Source organism: Olea europaea, unplaced genomic scaffold, assembly GCF_002742605.1.
Source record: "Olea europaea var. sylvestris unplaced genomic scaffold, O_europaea_v1 scaffold83, whole genome shotgun sequence".
In the NCBI taxonomy this organism is placed as follows: Eukaryota; Viridiplantae; Streptophyta; class Magnoliopsida; order Lamiales; family Oleaceae; genus Olea; species Olea europaea.
The window spans coordinates 564671-589567 of record NW_019266740.1 but is presented as its reverse complement, the minus strand read 5'-3'; the positions used below and the strand labels follow the sequence as shown (position 1 = coordinate 589567).

At 31.2% G+C, this 24897-nt stretch overlaps 2 protein-coding genes across 2 annotated transcripts; both read right to left on the bottom strand.

Annotated features, from left to right (window-relative positions):
• Positions 1 to 13319: 13319 nt before the first annotated feature.
• On the bottom strand, positions 13320 to 13855 carry LOC111391752 (histone H4). The gene has a single exon (XM_023017000.1). It carries the CDS (start codon positions 13787 to 13789, stop codon positions 13478 to 13480), a length of 312 nt encoding a protein of 103 aa, XP_022872768.1. The 5' UTR covers positions 13790 to 13855; the 3' UTR covers positions 13320 to 13477.
• A 2187-nt stretch (positions 13856 to 16042) lies between these two features.
• LOC111391747 lies at positions 16043 to 18612 on the bottom strand. Its single transcript, XM_023016996.1, has one exon. The coding sequence runs from the start codon at positions 17733 to 17735 to the stop codon at positions 16257 to 16259; it is 1479 nt and encodes a 492-aa protein (XP_022872764.1). The 5' UTR covers positions 17736 to 18612; the 3' UTR covers positions 16043 to 16256.
• Between the last annotated feature and the right edge of the window lie 6285 nt (positions 18613 to 24897).

Here is a 24897-nt window from a genome sequence, read left to right as displayed (position 1 = left end):
ATTGATGGCACGCCCAGCAATTCCATTCTCATGTTTCCATGCCCGAAATCTTATCTGACGAGCTGCTTGGCACACCATAACTACTTGTCCCTATCCCGTTCACTCAAAATAGCGCTACTGTTAGGACGGCGTGATAGAATAACCCAAGAGGTCGTAAACTTTGTTCACAAGCGCAACAATATATGCCTAGAGGAAGTTAGCACAAAGCATAACAATTGACAACCCTTTCTTTGAGAAAATCAGCAATCACTAGCCAAATATCGTATATAAATCACTAAACTTAATTGACTAAAACAAATTGAAAACCCGAATAAATCAACAGTGGTCTAGATGTCAATGCTAAAAAAATGTAGCGGGAACTTCAGGAGTAGAACAAAAACTCAGCTGATCCAGAGAACATGGCGAGGAATGACCACAAAGCGAGTAGATCCCATGGAAATAGATGTGTGTATTATAGATGTAATGCAAGAGCGATTAAGACGTTATGAGTGGAAGCTGATGTCTGCCTCTTATAAAATCACACGGCAGTATAAGTTTAAAAAGATAACTTTCTGAAACACGTCGATAGAGTACCACCACATGATGCTCTTCACTTTAATTGTCACAAGTCACAACTACTGATTTTCCTTTAGTATATTGCAGCCCCTGCTCAAATATTGAAATACATTTTGTTGGGTCCAAATTGTATTGGTTAGTTGCGTGTTTAAAATCAGAGTTTATTGAGTTGTCATTAAGGTCAGAGAGTTGGGGGTTGGAAGTGTTTTGAAGGAGTCAAAAACCGAACAAGGAGAAAAAGTTGATGCAAAACTGCTCGCACCACGCCTAGAGACCGCTCGAGTGGTTTTAACAATAATTCCACCGCTCGTCGTCCACGCCATGAGTGTTCGAGCGGACGTGTGATCACTCACTACCCGCGAGATATCCGCTCGAGCAAACGTATTATTCGGCCAACCCTCATGATTTTCCACTGATTTTACAATCTCAAAAAACCTCAAACACTCCATATTATTTTAAACCCAAGCCATAGTTCATCCGAACCATCTCTGAAAATTGGTTGAGACTTCATTTTAGTCGAGAACATCCTACAGGGATAAAATACATATTCCATAAATCTTTCGCCTCAACCACATGATCAAAACACAAAATATCCAAAGATCAAACCACTTAAACTAAATCCTTTACCTTCAGAAGTTCAGGAGAGACAGATGGAGTTCCACTAGGAGAAGAACAAGGTTCGCTTTTTGGTGATCCATATGGACGGAAAAGAAGTCAGAGTTTCTGGAAAGTGCAGGTGGCACAATTGAAGAGTTCTTTGATGATTTATAAGTTGCGTGGTCATAAGATTTCCTTATCCATGGGGAGTTCTTCAAGGGTTTTCCTTTGTTAACAAATATTGGTGTTCTTTACTTTTACTGCTTGGATTTGAATGCTTGATTGATTAATAATTAGGTTAATTTAATTAAACTTGTTCATCTAGAGTCAATAATTAGTGACTGCTTATTATTGGTGGTTAATTTAATTCCACATTATACACCTATTTATCCCCTCTAGGTGTTAGTTGGGAAGAAACATCAATTATTTTACATTAGATTCAAAGCCGAACAACTAAAAAAAAGTATGAGATATCAAGAACACTAAAAAAAGAAGCCATGACAATTTACTCATTTTGGTTCCAAGAAAAAAAATTTTGAAAAAAAATATTTTTATTTCTTCAAACATAAAGAACCTGCCATTACTAATCTGCAATTTAACAAATAATTTTTTGCATTGTCAATTATGGAATACCAGCAACCAAACACATAAATACGCGGCTATAGCCAAAAGATATTTTTCTTTAGTTGAACTTCAAGCAGGAGCAACTATGAAGATTCAATTATAGTAAACCAGAATAGCAGGACTACAGTTTGCATCTCATATCAAATCTTTCTTGAAAATAAATAACTCGATGCGAAAGACTACACTTTTTATGATCATCGTCACAGAGTGAGAACTACCAAGAAAACTCTTTCATCTTATGCTACTTCAGTGGCAATGCAAATCTTAGACCCCCCCAATTCCACACCCTAAATAAATAACGTGAAACAGAAGGCCGGTATAAAGGACGCTTGAAAATTTTTTGGAATAAAATTCTTCTTTAGGCCAGTATGGTCCATACTAAAAGTTATACATTCAATTCACATTAAATCAATAATTCTTGAAGTGGTTATCTTTCAATCTTTACCCACAGTTCAGTATGCTTATTGTTTAAATGTATAACATAAAATATTAAGGCTCCTTAATTGTGAGAAATTTTCTTTAAACGACCAGAATAGTAAAAGAAAACGAAACTAATAATCTTTACAAAATTTCTTGCGATAGGCATTTATCTTCCGTCAATTTGTTACGTATTCCTATTGTGATTCGGAAAGAGGAGATATAAAACGAAAATATCTATTACGAATATTTTACAAACTCTCTACAAAAGAACCTCACAAATCTCTCTCTTCTTCCTTTCTTCCTTCTGAGATGTATTTTCTCTACAAAATACATCCCACATATATAAGAGACTCTTGCCACCTAATGCATTAAAATTTCAACCAAAAGGGTAAAAAATGGTTGTTGCATTTATTATGCATATTGCGGCAGTGCAAAGAAAATTTTACTTCAAAATTTTCTCTTCCATGTTGGAGTATCTTTCATTAAAAAGTCAACAATTTCGGCTTCAAAAATAACTATTGCGACTAGAAAAATCAACAAATCTTCCCTCCCGCCGCATCTAAATCAATTGTTAAATGACAACCATCCCAGATATGCTTCTGGACAACTCTAGATTTTCCCTCGAAACCATCTTTGTCAACATTTTTGTTTGATTCTCATTTGTGTGAATCTTTACTAGTCTCAACAATTGTTGATCCATCACATCTCTTATCCAACAATAGTGGATGTCCATATGCTTTGTTCGAGAATGATATATTGAGTACTTACTCAAGTCCACAGCACTCTTAACTATCACAATGTACTTTGTAATTTTTTTGTTTGATCCTTGGCTCTTAGAGAAACCGCATTAACTACAACATTTTTTTATCAGCTTCTATTGTTGCAATATATTTTGTTTTTGTTGTGAATAACACAACATACTTCTGTCGTCTTGACTGCCATAGGAGGCATGAATTTTTGTTCAACTTGAAGTGGTTAACTAGTGAAATGTTGACTGGTTTGATATTATGCATGTTAAATCTCTTGATCACTCGTTCAACATACTTTCCTAGATATAGCCATAATCTTTAATTCTTCCAATCTTGAGCTATGTGCATTCCCAAAAATTCTTGAGCTAGGCCTAAGTCTTTCATGTCAAAGGACTTGTAGAGCTCCTTCTCCAATTGGCTGATTTTCGTTACATCTTGTGCAACGATCAATATGTTGTCTACATTCAATAGAAGAGCAACGAACTTACCATCCAAAAATCTCTAAATATAAACGCACTGATCTATAGCTGTTTTTTAGCTGACTCATCATGTACAAGTCAAACTTTTTGTACCACTGCCTTGGTGACAAATGGTTGATTTTTCCAGCGACAATAGTTTATTTCTACAGTCGAGATTGTTGACTTTTAATGAAAGATCTTCCGCCATGCACGTGAAAATTTTTGAAATGAAATTTCCTTTGCACAACGCACTATACACAATAAATACAGACTTATTATGCACAGTATACACGGAAAATACATGAAAATAACCCAAATAAAGAAAGAATTTTCCAAAATGACCTTTGACTTTTATAAACATTTTGAACTACCAAAAACACCATTTAACAAATATTAAAAAACAACCCTTTATCTAATATAAATCTTCTATTTAAGTCCTTAAAAAATTAACAAATAATTTTTCTAAAAATTTGAAAGAATTATTAATGACTAATTATAAAATGGAAAAACCCAAATACAAGAGAGGACCATATAATATAAAAAAGGTTGTTAAAAATAAAAAAGAAATTAAGTTTGAAAAAGAAATTGATAAGATAGGATATCAAGAACAATTATATGCATCATAAGAAATATTAAAATGTTTCAAAGAAAATTTATTAGAAAATTTTGTTAAAAGAATTGTAAGATCAATAATTATAAAAGATATACAAGATATAATAGATAAATTAGAAAAAAGAAAGAAAAATATTTCAAAATATGATATACATTTTAAAACAGACATAGATATGATAACAGATATTGATATTATAAATTCTCAGACATTACTAGATTTTGAAGAATTACTTAAAAATTTATGAAAAAGATAATAAAAAATAGATTACCACATGCATACAAAAATTAGTTTTATCTTAAAACTTTATATACACCTAATAGCAAAAATAAAAGAGTTTTTGGAATATTAAAAATTTTAGCTTTTTAGTTTCATGATTATTAGATTTTTAGATTATTAGATTTTTGTTCGCTCATAGTAGCACCCGTCTTTTGGTATCAGAGCCATAGAGATCATGAGAAAATATATAAAAAATAAATTAACTAAAAGATATTGAAAATTGAAAAAAATAAGGAAAAGATTCAAAAAATTATGATTTTAGAAATTATTGAAACTTATAAAAATAGACTAAAGTACCAGGTAAAATATAGTTATGACATAGAAGGTTATATAGAAGAAGATAATATAGTTGGAACATATAGTAAAGATATAAACGAAGTATTAGAAATTTTTAGAGTAATTAAAAATCTACCTTTAGAATTAAAAGAGAAAATAATTAAAAAGATATTATTTGAAGAATATAAACATATATATATATTAAAAGTAATCCAGAGTGAAATAGATTTCATAGTAATCTGAAATTACTTTATCATGGAAATCTTAAAAATAAATAATTATTATCAATGTATTGAAAAAAAAGGATGTTATATATTTTACAACCACATCCCTAATAAATTAAAATTAGTAAAATTATATATAACCAGGAATTTACCTAGAGAAATAAAGGAACAAATATTACATATATTAATTGTAGGATTTAACAAAGATAGACGAACATATGAAATAATTTGTGAAATATTTGAAAATGAATTGTATCATAGAGAAATATATGAATCATCATAAGAATATAATGGAAAAAACTAAAAATATTTTAGAAAGGAAGTTAGAAAGAATAAGATTAATAAATAATAAAATTTTAGATGAATTATTAATACCTGGAGAAATAACTAAAACTCAAGAAAAACAAATATTAAAATTAAAACAAGAAAGGTATAAAGAAAAAGCAATGTATTATGAAAAATTAAAAGAGATAACAAATCCTAAAGTTATAAAACAAAAATATGATAAAATGATAAAAGAGTGTAAAAATGCTGAGTGTATAGTATTTTATTATTGTCAATCAAAAAATAGATAAAATGTCAATCAGTGAACATATGGAAGAATTAAAACATTTAATAAGAATATTAATAAATGATGTACAAGAAGTAAAGAATGAAATAAAAGAAGCAAGAAATGATATAAATATATTGAAACTTGAAGTCAGAAAATTAAAAAAAATGAAGAAAAGAATAATAGAATAGATAAAAAATTTATAGAAAAAGAGATAACCAGAATAGGGAAAAAACATATTGATAGAAAAAATATAATAATAGAAACAAAAAGCATGGATGATGAGTTTAGAAAAAATATATTACCTAAAATAATAGAAGAAACGGAATCTAGAGAAAAAATATTAGGTAAGCAAAAAATTGAAGAAAATCAAGACAAAGAAGATGAATGAAGAATTAGATCTACTTATAGATAATTTTGATCATTTAAGTTTAAAAAGTATAAATGATGAATACCAAATCTTAATGAATACTGGAGGAGGACATAATCCCGTTAAAACCTCTAAACAAGAATCAATAGATCCAAATAAAAGCTATGCTCTAATGTATAATAAATCATATAGACAATTTTATGATAAAATAAGAGATAAACAACCGTCTAAAGGAAATAAATATAGTAATAAATTTGAATTAAATAATAATTATGATAAACCTGTTAACCATGGAGGAACAAAATTAGATTTAGATTGCAAAATAGATACTAAGAAAGCCTTAATAACTTAGGCAGACTCAATGATACTATTCTTTTTATATAATAAAGATGATACATGGGAAAATACTGAAAGAATGATAGATTTTTTAATTGCATCTTTTGAAGGAAATGTTAGAAATTGGTTGGAAGCAATTAGTAGTGATACAAAATCATTAATAAAAAGAAATGTACAAACAGAAATAATAAAGTCAGATAAATTAGGAATAGAAAGATTAGTAGAATATATTGCAGATGAACTCTTAGGGAAAAATTGGCTAAGAAATTATGAAGAAAAAGATAATGCAAGAGTTAAGCTAATTAATCTAACAATCTGTGATAAGTGTAAAATTAAAGAATATACTTGTGAATTCAAGGAATACTATTATACTCAATTTTATAGTAATGAGAATCAAGAAGTATATCAAGATATGTATTATAATAAATTACCAGGTTCATGGGGAATATATTTTAAAATAGAATTTGAAAAATATATTAAAGAAAATATAGGAATACCTAGAACACTAGGATCGAGAATAAAATTCTTGTTTGAAAGACTTGCATATATATGTCAACAAAGAAAATTATTGAAAAAATCAGGAAAACTAACTAGAATATGTTGTGAAAATATGGAAAAACCTACAAAATGGGAATGTAATTATGAAAAAAGAAATAAAAGAAAATATAAAAACAGGAAGTTTAAAAAATATAGAAATTTTAAGAAAAAATACATTAAACCTGAAAGGAAATATTATAAAAGGAAAAATAACATACAGAAAAATAAACCTTATAAGAAAGATAAAAAAACAATGTAAGTGTTAGAATTGTGGAGAAATAGGTCATATAAGTCCTGATTGCACAAAAAAAAAGTAAGAATATTACAAAAGGATTATTTTGAAATAGAAAGCGAATTAAGTGAAATATTTGATATTGAAAATTATAATAATCAAGAAATATTTATAAGTGAAGTAGATTCAGAAGATTATGGATCAGAATCTGAATAGAGAAATTGAAGAAATAGGAAATAATAACATAGAAACCCAAGAATATGAGGGAATAGAAGGTTATGGATTAAAAGTAACTTTTGATAATAATAAATTTAAAAAAATACAAAAGTTATCTTTAGATTTGAAAATAGGAAAATGGAAAATTCTAGATTAAATATGAAGAAGAGAAAGAATAGCAATAAATGAATACCATAAGATTGAAAAAATTATAGATGTTAGAACCACTCAAGGATCACATAAAATAAATCTTTTAACAAAAAGTACAGTATCAAAATTATTATCAAAAATAAGTAAAAAGCATAGTGAAAAGATCCAATATGTTTATTTAGCAAGAATACAAATAATGTTTAAATCCTTATTTAGGGAAGGAATAGATTCACAATTAACTGTAAGTTTACATGATGGAAGAATTATGAATCTTGAAGATGGTCATTTAGGAACTATAGAAGGAAATTTAGCATATCAAAAGTTAATATTTACTTGTTACCCAAAATATTGTGTCTCATTGAAAGATAAAAACTTTAATGAAGTTTTAGGATTACACTTCAAATTACATAGAAATGATATAATGGAACCAGGAGACCAAATTATGATTATGGAATATAGGGCATTATACACATTTACTAATTCTAATTATGGGAATATTTATTCTAATAAACCATACATAGAAATCCATAAGGAATGTAAGGATATTAGTAAAATAGTGGAACCAAATAAACAAATAAATCTTATTCCAGAAGAATATGAATTTAATATAACTAAAAATAAGGCTGAAATAACAGATTAAAAGAAGAAGAAGACTATAAAATAACATTTCATAATGAAATGTTGATAAAGAAATCAAAAAGTCTTAAACTACCAAATAAAAAGGAATATTTGAGAGAAACTAGTGGTATAAAAGAAATAAAACCTCATGGAAATATGAAAATAGAAGGAAAATATTTCAATGGTAGAAGGTGTATAAAAGGACCAAATATATTGATAGATACAGGAGCTGGTGAATGTTATATGGCTGCAAATAAAAATGAAGGATTAATGACTTACAAGATAGAACCATATGAATATAGGAATTTTGATGGACAACTATATATCACAGAATTGAATGTTAAAGTACCAATAAAAATATGTGAGATTGATCTTTTAATACCATGTTATTTGGATGAAAGTATGGATATTGAACCTCATATATTATTAAGAATGAATTTTTTAAATGGATTAGAAGATTATAGTATAAAAATAGAAGGATTATATATAACTCATAAAGGACAAACTACATTATATAAAATAGGAAGTGAATGAATAATCAAATAAGCTTTCCATTGACAGTATATATACAAGTTACAATAGTAGAAACAAACATAACAACTTGTGCCTTAATTGATACACGAAGTGATATAACAATTTTTAAAAATTTCTTAGTAAAATCATGGAATAAAAATAGTAAAATAAAAATAACAGGAGGGACTAGAAAAAGTACTCAAATAATTGATAGTGCTGAAAAAGTTAATATAATACTTGGTAGTAAACAAGTTATAATAAATAAAGTATATAATTTTAATAAGTTAGAATGTGACATACTATTAGGAAATGATTTTATCCAACAATTTCAATATTATAAACAAAATAATTACATGATAATGTTACCTATGAAACCTCAATATAGAAGGTTACACAGATGGCAAGCATATTTATCATTTTACAATTTTGATATTATTCATATTAAAGGAATAAATAATTATCTTGCAGATTTTTTAAGCAGGAATATTGAATTCGGAGATGGATAATATCAAAAATTCATTAATAGACGTCAACAGACGAATGAAATTCCTCATGGAAGAATCTGAAGATATGAAAATTGGAATTGAGCAGTTAGAGGAAATGACAGAATCTATCCAACAAAATGTCAAATTGTTGATGGAAATCTCTAATTCTCATTCCAAATATACCAAAGAATTGAATGACAGAATTGTTGATATTACTTCACAATTCGAGTCATTAGATATCAAACAAGAAATGCCAATTGATACAATCTAAAAAATACAAACAGGTACATAGACAGGAAGCAGCAGTGGACCCAGCAATATCAAACGAGATATAGCAAGTCCCCGGAAGGTGACTATAAAAAATGGTGATGAACATACAAGAGTTATAAGAATCAAAACTGATGAAGATGATGACCCCTTTATCATAAGAAGAAGAAGAATATAGATCATTTGCTAAGACTGTTTATAAATTGGAAGAAAATGAATCTTATTTTATTGCATCAGGAGATCATGTTTATCTCAGATTAATAATAACCAAAAATGCAGATCCTTTCATGGTCAAGATGGCAGCAGATTATGAATTTCTGAATTTGATCTATCCAGGAAAAGATTTAAAAGAAATTGAAAATTTTGATGATATATTCAGGGCAGAAGTTTCAAATTTTGCCCGACGAAGATCGATTTATATCAAATTTTATTCAATAAGTCCCGAAGTTGATGGAAGGATATACTATCCTGCTGAACATATTATTACAATTGGATATGTTGGCCGAGATTTCAAGATTGAAGTTGGCCGAAATAATAAACCATTGCCTAAAATCAATAAATCATGGATAAAATCTCAAAGAGTTTTGGAGATGAAAGTTCTTTACAACATTGCAAAGAATTTATATGATAAAAAATTTAGATGTCTGTGCTAATATGAAGGATGGACACTCCTTATAAATAATGGAAAAGAAAAATCTACCATTTTGAAAGAATACATCCAGAAATTTGATACCCATCAAATTAGTGGAAGTCCAACAACAATCCAAGAATCATGCAGATTGATGGATGGAAAAGGACCTACCACTACCAAAGCATCTAGCCAACTACATGTGAAGCCAAATATGGAAAAGCAATAATAGAAAAGCATCTAGCCAGCTGCATATGGAGTCAAAGATGAAAATGCAATAATAGAGAAAAAATGCCCCTTTGATGGAAAGGCAAAGAATACATGTGAAAATGTAGACCCAGGGGAGAAAAGAATAGAGAGGTATGAGAGCCTTTTTTCAAAATTCTGATAGATGCAATGATGTAATAGATTAATAATAGTGAGTTTGAGTCATGTATAAATAGAGGTCTTTGGGAGAGAATGAATCATCTCGAGTTAGAAACCATTCTCTTTCCTTAAGTTCTCTTTAAAAATCAGTTTTTCTGAAAACTCCTTGTATACAATAGAAATCTTGTATAAATCATTATAGAAATAAAATCCCAATCTTTTGATATCAGAAAAATATGAGTTTCTAAACCTCCTATCCGATAGATTCTTGATAGATTGAATAAGATAATTTCTTTCTTACTTTAACAGAAAAAAATTTCTTTGCTTAAGACCCTTACTCTTAATTCTAAAAAAAGTTACAGTGAGGGCAAAAGCTGAAATAGCAGAATTCCCATTGAGGCAAAAGGCCGTTTGAGGGAGTAGGTTGCAGATTCAGAACCTGAAGGTCACTCGATTCTAAGAATACAGATTTAAGATCAAAAACAAGGTAAAATTATTGTCTTTGTTAAATTTAGAAATAACTCTTCTAATATCTTGAAAGAATCGTAGGGATTATTACTTTTCATGTTTGCAAAAAACTTATCTAACATGTTATTATTATTCATAAAGCTTGCAATGAATTATCTGAATAATGCCATGTTATACAATTAAGGGATTAAATAATATGTTAAAAAAACTATTAGAAAAATAAGAAATATTTTTGCTCAACTAGAAACTATGGATATTTCATCTAAGTAATATGATAATTTTAGTGAATTACATGACAATTATATTACAAATTATGCTAATTTATTAGATCAAAGGATGAAACTATATATTAAAATTCGAAATGAGAGAAATAGAAGAATTTTGGAACTATCCCAATAAATTAAGGATATCTTGTGCAAAATATGACAAATCCTTTCATTAAGGGTATTATAGACATTTTATCAAAAATGAATAGTGGCAGGCCATTTATAAAAATCTCCCCAGTATACACAACCATTTTCCCTTTTTTGTTGAAATATTGATGCATTAGACGACATAAGTTTGTTATAAATAGGGGATGTATTTTGTGGAACACACACATCCCAAGAGGAAGAAAAAGAAAGATGTGTTGAGATTTTTTTGTAGAGTTTTTGTAAAATCTTGAGTGCTTTTGATTACAAACATGGAATTTGCATAGAAATAAAATAAATTCCAGATAATTCAATTGTCTAAAATTTATTTGTATAAAAATTGTTAATTTAATGAATTTGATTAATTTAATTTTCAACTAGTCTATTTTTTATTGGTGGTAGATGAGAGAGAATGGATGGATGAGAGGGAGTGAATTTTCAGGAAAGCAAAATCCTACTTCCCCTAAAAAAAATGATTTTCTTGATTTTAAGAAAAATATGATCATGTAACCAAAAGTATGAAAATATTTTTCATGAAAAAAATGATATTCAAAAAGCACAAAAGTGAAATTTTGGATGGAAAAAACATATTTTTCATGAAAAATACTAGAAATCAAAAACACCCTAAATTCTATTCAAGCAAGAAATAGAATATTTTCTCTCTCTTATGAAAATATTTTTCATGAAAAAAATGATATTCAAAAAGCACAAAAGTGAAATTTTGGATGGAAAAAACATATTTTTCATGAAAAATACTAGAAATCAAAAACACCCTAAATTCTATTCAAGCAAGAAATAGAATATTTTCTCTCTCTTAAATCTCGTCTTTCATGATTAGAGAATCACATGTAATATTAGAGCCACAAATATCAATTTGCCCCTGTAGTTTTTGATACAACTCCGATTTTGATCAAGTCATCAAGTCAAGATATCAATTAAGGAATCTTCATCTAGAACTATGATCAAGGTCACTTCCACCAATTACACATTTCGAAGAAGATAAATAGGAAAACTATCGATCAAATCCGATAATAGATTGTTCATAGCATCTTTCACCATGTGGTATAGAAGAGACGCATGTCTGAAAGAATCTGAAGGACATGTACTAAACTAAGACTATTCGTAGCAAAGCCTTGTTGATAAGGCGTTTGGTAAATCTAAAGTTGAAGAGTGGAACTTTAGTTGCTTAGTATACCAATGAATTCTAGAGTCTGATGAACCGATTGTTATTTGTAGAGATGTCGCTCGGGAATAAAATAGAAGCCCTCCTACTTCTGAGTTCTCTTCCTGATAACAGGAGATGCTAGTCATATTTCTTGACAATTCAAAAAGCATTTGGTAGGGATTAAAATCAAAGCTACTACATATATACTAAGCCCTACAGCTCAATGTATCGTCCTTCCATTTGAGAGTGGAGCCCACACATTAAGTGGATGTGAACCCTTCCCCTCATGTGAAATGAGTGTATGTACAAGGGGCTTTATACCAACTAATACGAAGGCATCGCCCCCATGTGAAGGGGCTATAGGCTCGGTGTATATGTAGCAACCCTCAGCTAGCTAAGTTGCGATAGAGGAATCACAGCTGGGCTGCACTTTGTCCAGGCTCATGGTGCGAGCTGCTGGTCGCAACCAAAAGAGAGTTCGCTATGTTTTTGGAACCCTTTCGCAATAAGTTGCGACTTAGCTTTTAACTTTTCGCGAGCCAAGGTGAACTTATGCCACAACATTCTTTAATCATCAGATCTTTGGCTCTCATTCTTGTCTCTAATTTCTCAATTTTCGTAATCCTCAATTCGTCTCTATAACAAACAAAAATCAAATGGAATCTGGTCTAATAAAAAAGAACTTGCATAATCACAGAGGTTCTCAGATGAGATGAAAAGCAATTTAAATGGCAACAAAACATACCTGGGAGTTTCCCGTAAGAATGATTGGGGAGATCTTATCTACTGGTGAATTAATTCATTCCCCTTTTGTTAGAATGTTTGTTCAACCATCGCGATTTGCGTTCTGATCATTATTCTCGGTGTTGCGCCCAAGAACAAATCCCAAACCATTACAAAGGTCATAACTAACTTATTCAGGATCATCGTCAGTAATGGTTAATTGGTGGAGAGAAGAGAAGAATTCCGTTCGTACAGAGAATCTCCCGTTCTGTTTGAAGATAGGCATGGTTGCTAGCATGATTGCTGTTTTGGAAGATGAATCAGGGAAGAAACAACCTTCAGGAGTTTTTCTTGAATTCATTGACAAATTCTTTTTAATAGGCCAAATCATTAAGTAGCAGAGGGCAACTTCAATTTTACACTACTACTCCAAAGCACATAGAGAAAATGAAAGTTAATCAAAACGTCAATAACTCAGAATTGTTCAAATGTATTAAAACTAAAATAGAAAAGAAAATTTCATTTAGCCAATAAAAGAAAGAACAATTGTAGAAAGATAGTCATACATTGAGACATAAGAACAGATTCAAGACTAGGTAAATACCCTGAACAAAATGAAACAACTCATTTACACCAGAAGCCACGTAGAAATCAGCCTCCAAAACCATAGAGCGTGCGGCCTTGCCTCTTAAGAGCATAAACAACATCCATGGCAGTGACAGTTTTACGGCGAGCATGCTCTGTGTATGTTACGGCATCACGGATTACATTTTCCAAGAAGATCTTAAGGACGCCACGAGTCTCCTCGTAGATGAGGCCACTGATGCGCTTAACGCCGCCACGACGAGCCAACCGCCGAATCGCCGGCTTAGTGATACCTTGGATATTGTCTCTTAGCACCTTGCGGTGGCGCTTGGCGCCACCCTTTCCCAAACCCTTGCCGCCCTTGCCCCGACCCGACATTGTCGCCTTCTGTTAACTGAGATATGTGCAACTTCTGAATTATGATTGATTAATGATATGGATTTGGAATTTGGGGTGGGTTCTTATAGGGAGCGTTATTGGACGGAAAAAATCGTATTCGTTGTTTTATATCGTTTATCGACGGTTGCTAATGATGATCCGTGTTTTTTCAACTGGGCGAATATGATCCGTCGATGAGGAATGAATCGAACGCTAGAAAACACGTGTTGGTTTAATAATGAGGATTATGGTTTTCTTGTGTTACGTGGGCCCGGACCGTTGGAGGGAGAAACCACGGTGTGCGTTTGAAAGATTTCGTGAAGCGGTAAGGACCAAATGTTAATTAATTATTTGGTTTGAATTTTGCAGCTTTACATCCAAAGTATTATAAAAATAAATAAATTGCTCATGATCATTTGAGGAAGAACTTTTACTCGTGTACACAGATTCCAATCAAATAAAACGCAGAACGTAGATCACACCTGAATAAAAAATGACCAAAAATTAACCCGTCTACCCCATTGTGAGATGTCGATAGAGGCTTTATAAACTCTTAACTGTACACCTAGTAGGATTATTTGAGAAAAATGGATTGATGATAATCACCTTCAATTGCAAATAGAATATCCTCTATTTTTTCTTCATTAAATCATCAGGCGCATTACTAATCTCTTCTATCTAGTTTACCAGCAATGCATTTTTCCGATTTCACACTATGATAACAATTAGCAATGGCGTAGCATACTTTGGATTCTAGTTATATTAACACAATCAATTCAATTAACAGTATAAGAAATAATCATTTATTTTGATCACGCATATTTACTGAGTCGTACTATCACATTCGAACTACAAAATGCTTTGATTAGGGAAAGTTGATAAAGAACTTACTAGAGAGAAACCTAGCAAGGATTTCAGGAGAACTCAACTATCCTTGCGCTTGGCTTCGAGTTTGATGATGTCATTTGCAACGCTATTATTGCAACTGCCATTTGGCATCGATTGGAATGTGCAATGAACTACTTGGCATTTTGTGAATTTCGTGGTAAACTTATTGAGGATTTAAGTAGCAATAGCAATGGGAGTCTACCATCTCTCTATCTATCATTGAGTGGCAGACTTGCTAATTGATAGTGATTATGCACCCAGTACTGAGGGAATGTTTGGCTTCGAGTAAATAAGTAACATTTAAATAAAAATAATATTTATATATGAAAATTATAAATAAGTAAATATGGGTTGTGGCTGGCTAGTTTATGAACTTTAGGTATTTTTGTGAGGTTTTATAATTCGTCAGGTGAATTGTGAAGTTTATCAAAATTTTAAATGTATTATATCTTGTTTTGCATATTTAATACACTTTTATCACATTATTTAAATTCCATAATATTATATCTTGTTTTGCATATTTAATACACTTTTATCACATTATTTAAATTCCATAACCCAAAACCTTATGGCGTGAGCTTATGACAACTAGTGATGGCAACGAGGCGGGTTCGAGGACTGTTTCTCCCGCCCCGTCCCTTTTTTTTTTAAATATCAAGTTCAATAAAATGCATATCACATTCAAACTGACAAAGTTAATATTCAAAATAAACACTACAAATCTTAAATATAATGGTCGCTATTGGTACACAACATTGATTATTAGGATGAACAAGATTTTTTGTTTTTTTTCCTTTGATATTATCACAAAAATTGTAACCCCACACACTTTAATTTATTACAATATATAGATTTTCAAATTTGTTCAGTTGAACATGTTATATCTTTTTATATTTATTTTTATCAATATAATATCAATTTGACAAAGTAGCATAATGATATATATAAATTAGTTAAGTTCGATAAAATTTGTACAATTGAGGATACTAAAAAATAAATCACATCCTTCTATTTGAAGAAGTTGAACCCTAACCTTTTAACATAAAAAATAATAATAATAAATAAATAAATAAATTCACGGGCAGGTTTTTTCCCCCATTTGGGGCAGGGCAGCACCGGGGCGGGGTGGAGTGGGGTAAATTGCCATTACTAATGACAACCACACACCACCTATGTCTGCATTTCTAGAGGCACCCTCTTGAAATCGAAATAGCTGGCAAGATTAGTGTTACATAGCCAAAAAAGGAAGCATATGCTAAAACCAGACAAAGAGGTCCTTGATGTCTTAAGGCACTCTGATCTTAGGGGAGTTGGACAACTATTTTCAGGAATGCAAGCTTTTAAAATCGACATTGAACCGTACAATGATACAATATAGAAGATTCATATATTACAAACCTAATCACCGGTAACAAAGTACTACATAATTGTTAATGCATATGATTGTTTCTTTTCCATGCATATCAGTGCTCAAAAACATAACACAACTAATATCAGTTGCATATTCTCTTTCATCAATCACAACATTGTATGACATAATGTTAGAGAACAATGAAGCAATATCCACAACCAAGAAGTCCTAGTTCAAGGTAAGATTGTTGCTCCCGTGGTTGGGACGAAGGCAAACACGGACTTCATGTTCTTCTGGTCCCTCGTGGAGTTTTGGCACCAAAATCTCGAGTATCGTTTGTGGCCCATCATAGTATGCTTCTATATTAGCATCTTCCGGAATTCGGGTTGAAAGTGAGATTTCTCTAACAAATTCTCCAAGAGGGCAGTGCTCTGAAGATGAATCTGTAAGCTTGAAAGTCCTGTTGTGTCTCTTGATAAACGGTGTGCGGGACATACTGGTACAAGACACCTTGATGATTCCATGAGTGAGTGTGTTCCTCCATGAAACTTTAACTCTCTGAAGATCTACGAACGGCAAGCTGATTACAATCAGAAAACCTTCTTTATCTTCATAGATTGTTTTGGCAGCTGTAACTGGTCCATAAACATTCCCAAGCACCCCACTAAATTCCTTCAGCCAGTGTGGTTTGTTACAACGAATTTCCATATCTGAGATTTGATCTGAAGGTGGACTTTTTGCCAAATAACAATCATCTTCGTTTCCAAGTGAGACGAAATCCTTCTTTCTCTTGCTACCAACGGGTGATAGATCAATCACATCCCCATTACTATGCTTGGCTGGCTGAGTTGATAGATGTAGTGCAGATCCATTAAGCAACTTCTTTGAGTGGGAGTGTGGATTACTCTTTATTGGAGGAGGTGGCCTCTCGAGTTCAAACTCAGTTGTTGACAGATTTCTCCACGAACTGTAGTCGCTTGCTTCAGGTGGGATGGTGAACTTTGGGTCCCTTCCTGTGAGTTCTGCCCATCTTCTGCGATCATCTTCATCAAGACCAGTGAGATTGGGCGAAGGAACAACCTCAACGCCATGAATACATTGAGGGTTAGACAGTCCTCTGTAATGCTTACGTTGCATCCTATGGGATCGAACAAAACCTTTATGAACACTAAATGGAAAGGGTTGATCCCCTTCACGAGAATGCCCATTCATATAACTCCGCAGCTGCATCTTACCCAGAGCATTCTTGGGCTTTTCCTTGAAAACCCACATGTAGATATTCTCCATATCATGTTGAACCAAAAAAACTTCGACTTCAAGGTTAGATTTATCAAAGCCAGAAATTCCATTACCGTCAAGTATGATCTTCGCCTTCGATTTCTCCTTCAGTACTGGCTTAAAGTAGAAGTTGAAGAAGAACCATGCACCCCAGACGCTGTCGATTCTATTCCCACATTTCTTCCCAACCTTGGGCACACTTAGAAAACTTTCAGTCTCATAAATCTGAGAACCTAGTCTGGAATCAAGAATATCGCATTTTTCAGGGTTCCAAGATCGTGGAGGGGGTGTTTGCTCGGCTAGAGGGGGTAAATTGATATCTGGTGGACGAGTCAAAACAGCTTGGCGATTCATCTTGAGATCTAGTTCCTCACATGCTGAGGCACTTAAATCCATTGACAAGAGGGTTGAAGGTTGATGATTCTCCATTGACAAAGTTGTGACACGAGTGTCTTTCGTCTGACAAACTAATCCGGGGGGTCTTGGAAATTTGTTCCTTTTCAGATTGCACTGGAGACCGGTTTTTCCAAGACAATTGCTGATAGCAGGCCTATAAATTTTATCTCAAAAACCATTTTAACAAACCATCCATCCTTATAAACGCCTCCAACATGTTAACCTCAGCTACAAATCCTAACCTCCATCAGAACCCCTAAATTTATTCATCATAACCTTAATTTTCCCACAACTATACTACCTAAAGGTCCTAGGTCAAAGAGATAACAAATGGATAAACCCTTCCCAAATCAAGAACAATAACAAGAAAATTAAGCTAAATCAAGAAGAACAAGAGAAAGCTAGACAAATACTACATCTAAACGTAACCCAAGAATCTTTTTGAATCAGATTCATAAATTCCAGTATTTGTAATACAAAATCCTGAGGGAAAGATACATAAATGTATCTTTATTTTTCTTTATCTGTAACAGAATCTGAATATTTCTTAATCTATATCGATAGCAATATATAGTACGAGTGGAATGAATGCTACCAATCTATGAAGCCAAGTCCCAGGAACAGAAACAAATCAGAGGGGATTTTGGAAGAAAACCTTTTGGGATAAGCTTCCACAACCAAGAATCCAGAGAGATTTGGGAACTCTAAGGAATTAATGGCCCTCACGGTCCTCATCTTCTCTATAATCTATCACCCTTCAACAAGTTTACAATTATCTAACTCGCAAGAACTCAAGTGAAAGATCTATACATGAATCATATACACGGTTGTCTAAGCAATTCAGAGAGAGAGATAGAGACACATTACTACAGCTCTGTTTTTGTTTCGTATTGATTGTTCGCACTCTGGATGTTATACGAATCAGAAATGAAAATGAGAGGACGAATTATGCATTTATAGGGAGCGTGGGTAGTGGGCTGGCCCAACAAAAGATTTGTCACCTTTTTTTTATTTTGCAAAAGAAAAAGTGGGATGACGATATCAAAATGGGATGACGATATCAAAATTATTCGCATTGTATTATTGAATTTGAGGTTAGTGCTTAGGTTTCTCTATCAATAATTGCGAAGGGGATGGAATAACTTTTATATTGTACATTTGACGTGCTGTATAAAAATCTACAATTTTCACCAAAATTCGCATGATAAAAGCTAACATTCAAGTAAACTGGCCGGCTAAAAGATTGAGATTCGGCTATACTGAATGAAAATATGAAACACTATTTTCAATTCCTCTTGATGATTGGAAAAGTGAAGCACAATTCATTTTATACTTAAGCAAATTCGGACTCCACCAATAAAAAGAAAAGACGTAATGCGCAAGAGTAACTGATAATACACAATTAAATTTATGAGACTAGAAATTTGCTTGAGGTACTCGAGCTTGAAATCATATTGATACTAGTTGGTTTGCACAGGAAAGAAAATCTTTATATATCTATCCAAAATTATATGGACAACTAATAGAATAACCATATTTTATACTTAAATGCCATTACTGAACGCAATCAGCTGTCACAAATGAGACTCACCTTTCAAGTTAACGGTCAAAAAATTCATTTGCAAAATTAGCATCAAACAAGCACCAAGACTTTAATCATTTTTTTTTTTTTGATATTCAAGTATCCCAACTTACACTAGACTAAATCCTAGACCCATAAGATCCTTGTCCCTAGAACCTTGAAGGGAATAAATCGCGGGTTATGCCTCAATTGAATCACAAGTTCCCCCCACTGCTTGCATACTTCACTTTAATCATATTTGTTAGTATGATATGAAGTCATATAACATTGTTACTCATTCCATTCCTAGCGTTCCTTTACATATTTTATACTTGAAGACTAAGCTTTTTTTTTTTTTTTTCTATTTTACTTTAAGCATTTTTTTTTCTATTTTTATTTTTTTCTATGACTCAAGTGTCCGACTTTGTCCTACAAACCATAAGGAGGACTTTAAGCATATTTGTTAGTATGATTTGAATTCATATAACATTGTTACTCATTCCATTCATATTGTTCCATCGACTTGGTCATTGACTTCCCTTTTCAAGCAAGTTAACACAAGTAAGATGTAGAGTGAGAAATCTATTATAACATCTTCAATTGTAGCGTAAAATAAATATTTAGATCTTCGAGTGACCGTAAACCTCTCAAATGAAATAAAAAGTGAATTTAGATTTATCGAGATACAAATAAGGATATAAAAATAATTTTCCAATGTTATTAAAACCGACCCAACCCAATCAGTAAAATTCAGAACCGAGTCTAACAGCTTGTTTGGGAGTGATTTTTTTATCTAAAAAATTAATTTTTTGACCGTTATTTCACTATTCCAACCGTTATATTTGACTTCTTGTCTCACAGATAAACCTCACTTTTCTCTTAACGATCAAAAAATCAATTCTCATAATCACTCCCAAACAAGCTCTAAAATCAGGTCAATTATATGTTAAAATAACCGAATAGATAAAAACATTTAAAAAAACTGTTAAACCAGCCAATTTAACACTAACCCATGAATTAGTCATAGTTTTCGAATTAAAAATTTTTAACTTCACCATTGGGCCGTGCAGTGAAGTGAATCACCCATCGGAAGAGTTGGATTGCAAGCATATTTATAGACATAATTTCTTCAAAATGTTTACAAACGTCAGATGTGGGATTCTTTCTCATGCCCAGAGTACATATATTCAATGTGTGCATGTCAATTTCTATCAACAACCAATGTGGGATTCCTTTTCATTTGCCCATATAACCTATTTTCCATGTTTGCATTTTAAACTTCAATTTTACTTTGATTTTGAGCTCAATTTTCAAATTTAACTTAAAAATCACTTCATTATTTACATAATAATGTTATACATCATTTTCAAATAAGCTCAAACGATTTCATTTTAAATTAGTCAAAATGAATTTGTATTTACGTTGAATGAGTAGTAGGAAAAAAATTTGTTATTGCATCCGATTCGGTCCTAGTTGAACGCTTTGACTCTTGACCTGTGAACTTTCCGAACCGATTCCCCAATCGATTTTCAAAACATTGAAAATATCAATTAACACTCAATTATATACTACTATCAAAGATGCTTTTATTAAATTGTACATTAATGTCATCTCTCTTTGACTCAATGGGAACATTCCAACACAAAAAGCAAGACCTGAGAGATTTCTCTATAAAGAAACACAATAGTGGGTTGGATTTTATAATGCTGTGTGGTGCATTTTCATTGGTAAGCTTCTTTCGTGGGGGTGATTATTTTCTTTGAATATTTTTTTTTTTTTAAGATAAAAGAAATGATGTCTTTTTGATAGGATTCGAATAATTTCTTTTTTCTTTCCTTTCGAGAAAGTACTTATCTTATTACGCTACAGTGAGATAAGCTTATACCACAATGCTCATAAGCAAAATCTTTGAAAATTGAATTTCTTCACCTAAGAAGAGATTTAAGGTGCGTTTGATGTACATATTTTAAAATATATTTTGTGAAAAGTAATTCTTTTAAAGAGTGTATGATTATAAGTAGAAAAAAGTTATGTGTCCACTTGTAAAATTATTTTGTTGAAGAAATGTATTATTAAAAAAGAGTTTTAAAGAATCTCGACATAGAATCGAAAACCGTATTTTAATCATACATTATTCTACTCCAATCATCGCATAATAAATAAATGTTTACAATGCAGTTATCTCTTTATGACTTTATCTAGTCAATATGCAAACTCATTAATTGATATAATAGTGTCATTTGTCATTTTGTCTTGCATGTGACATAATATATGGCTGCCGGTTAAATCAATCTTAATAATTATTAATGAACGGTTGAGCAAGCAAATTAATCACAATTGTATGCATTATTTATGTATCTCTTATGAGAAACAAACTATTTCATGAAGTCATAAATTGAACTCAGAGAAATTGGAGAACAAAATCTTTAGCTCTTCTATCAAACAACTTCAAAAAATTGAGTGCTTCTTTGGTAGAGATTTTGATAATTGATTTTTTGATCTTTAAAAATAAAGTAGGTCATACTCGTGAGAGAAGAATTCAAAAATAACAGCTGTAATAGTGAAATAACAGTCAAAATTTTTATTTTAATTGATTTTTTAGCTGTACCAAACAAGTTCTGAATAAAATTTGTAATTATAACAAAAAATCTTATCATCTATCTAATTTCACCGAGTAAATATTTCGTATTTATAATATTCAGAACCTTATAGCAAATAAGCCTTGATTAAATTTAGAGTGGTCAAAGTGAATGGATGGAGAGGATGATGGTTTATAAAAGTTCATTCAAGTGACAATATATAATTAAAACTTCAATGTCCATTATATGATAGTGAGCACATGAAAAATGCACTTTTGCAACTTTTTTCCTAAGCCAAAGGACGCAGTATGGTAAAAGTGCACTCTTATTAGGATTAACACTTTCTTAAGAATGTAAATTATTGATAATTAATTGATAGTGTATAAATAATTTGTTAATCATAGATTAGTTAATCATTATCATACAATGGGGATTATTAAGTACATATTCTCCTTTACCTTGTAGCTTCCTGTTTCAAGCCCATTACATGCTAGATAGGAAAAAAGTAATCCTATCTGGTATTATTGTAGGTGGGTAGTGGGAATCTAACTACAATTGTATGATGAGCAATGCATATTAATTTAAGTTGTAAAGTCTAATTATTATCGGAGTAGTATGTGGACTGAGAGGGTAGTGAAGGTAGGCAAATTTCCTCTATCATAGTGAATTACTAGAGTCGTGAAACATGATGCAGCTCAACATTAAAGCGAAGCTCTATAAATCTTGCGCATTCTTATGCGTTTATTTTTCTTTAAGCAATTTTATTCCTATCAATGGTATAGAATATTGTTTTCTAATTTTCAACATTTAATTAACTGGACAATTCTAGGTGAATTACAACCGTACCTAAACTAGTGCTAAGTACTAATGATGTTGGATGGTATTATTTTAGAAAATATATATACAGGTTGGGCCACACGATTTAGAAACTTATAGATGGGATGGCTAAGAGACGCATAAACAATGCATGTTGTCCGAAAGACAATTGTATATTCAGGGCAGAGTATATTTGGGGGAGGTTTTTTGGAATTTAAAAAATACTTCTTGGAGACGCATACGCGATGCATGGTGTTCGAAAGACTGGGGGAGGTTTTTTGGAATTTAAAAAATACTTCTTGGAGACGCATACGCGATGCATGGTGTTCGAAAGACTGGGGGAGGTTTTTTGGAATTTAAAAAATACTTCTTGGAGACGCATACGCGATGCATGGTGTTCGAAAGACTGGGGGAGGTTTTTTGGAATTTAAAAAATACTTCTTGGAGATGCATACACGATGCATGTATATTTGGCGAGGGTATACTTAGGGGAGGTTTTTTCGAATTTAAAAAATACTTCTTGGAGGCTAAAAATGCTTTTCGTTAGAGCTTGCTTGTCATGCTCGCTGTGAGTAAAGCTTTCTTAAAATATTTGTCATTTAAAATGAAATTGACCCTCGGTTATCAACACCAAAAATATTATCTGAATTAAATTGAATCTTTGTCGTTTGTTGCATATCCATAAAAGTAAATTTTGTACAAAGTACATACTTATTTTATGGGTAATTATATTCACAACACAATTTTTATTTCTTGTACCATATTTTAATTGTACTTAAATTCTTAATCTTTACTCATTATAGCACTTATATCCCTATCGATTTTTATGTCATTCTTATTGTTAAGCTTTTTATTTTTTGTATTTCATAACAATTTTATATCCAAAAAAATCATTGAAATGGTATAAAAAAAACTTATTTTCTCATCATATTTTTAATAAATAAATAAAAGTACGAAAAAATATTTTGTCCTCGTTTTGAAGCATGAAAACAAAATATTTTGATATAAATTATTATAAAGGACGAGACATACTAATTAATAAAATGATGAAGATAAAAATTTGACAAAAAAAATTTAGAAAAAATTGCTACAATGAGCAAAGATTGAGAAGCTTAATTACAAATAAAATGTGATGTAACAAATAAAAATTGTGGTGGCAAGATAATTACCTCATTTTATTAATTAAGCATTAAATATTTCTTAAATATTGTATAAAATCTACCAAAATTAATACTTTAATTAAATTACGATGGCATAGTAACTTTAACATATGCTTAATTTTGTTATAAACTAAAGAGAAAATAATAGAGATAACGAAAATCCTTGTGTACATTATTCAGAACCAAAAAATTAAAAAAAAAAAATAAACGTTATACCCATGGCTGCAGCAATGCAATTGTCATTCACAATCCCCATTGAAACGAAAGAAAAATAATACAACTTATTATAGAAAATAATCAAATGTCATCCGTTAAAACCTTGTCACGAAAATTTAATGGGATAAAACTTAAGGGGAAAAAAGGAGAACAACAACTCCCCTAATTTTAATAAATGAAAATCATTATTTCGAGTCATTTATATTTTCTGTGTCAATATTTTCAAACCACAATTGATCTAGAAAAATATATAATATTTTTAAAAGCCAACTATAGATTTCGACAAGGTTTTCCATCTTTTTGGAGATTTCCGTGTGTTTAAAAGCCAATTTTGTTCGAGAGAGAGTTTGAGATTTTGACATTCTTTCAGTTTGAAATTCATTTTTGATCATAGATATACTTTCAATTTCTAGAGGTCTGACCCTAGTTATTATTTCAATACGAGACTTTTTTAGGACCAAAGTTCTTTCAGTCTCTTGGTTTTTTATTAGAATTTTTTTTAAATCATTTTTCATAGTGTAATGGTCTATTTACAGGCTAATTATGAGAACAATTTACTCATTTCGTAAGATAACATTCTTCATCATTATATTGGAAGAAATGAATAAATCTTATTCTCGAAACTTTTAAATAAATATGCTTTTGTGATACATGTACAGAATTTCATTATTTGCACTCAAAAGCTTAATACATTTACTTTCAAGCTGATTTTATCAGAACTTGTACTAAGGTTTTATATCCATGTCCGATGCCTTCCGATGCTCTTAATCCCATTTCTGATCGATGCCTCCAATCATGTTTTCAACCAAGTAACGGGTTCGTATTTCTTTGCTTAGGGGAGCCTCAATGGTCGAAACATTCTT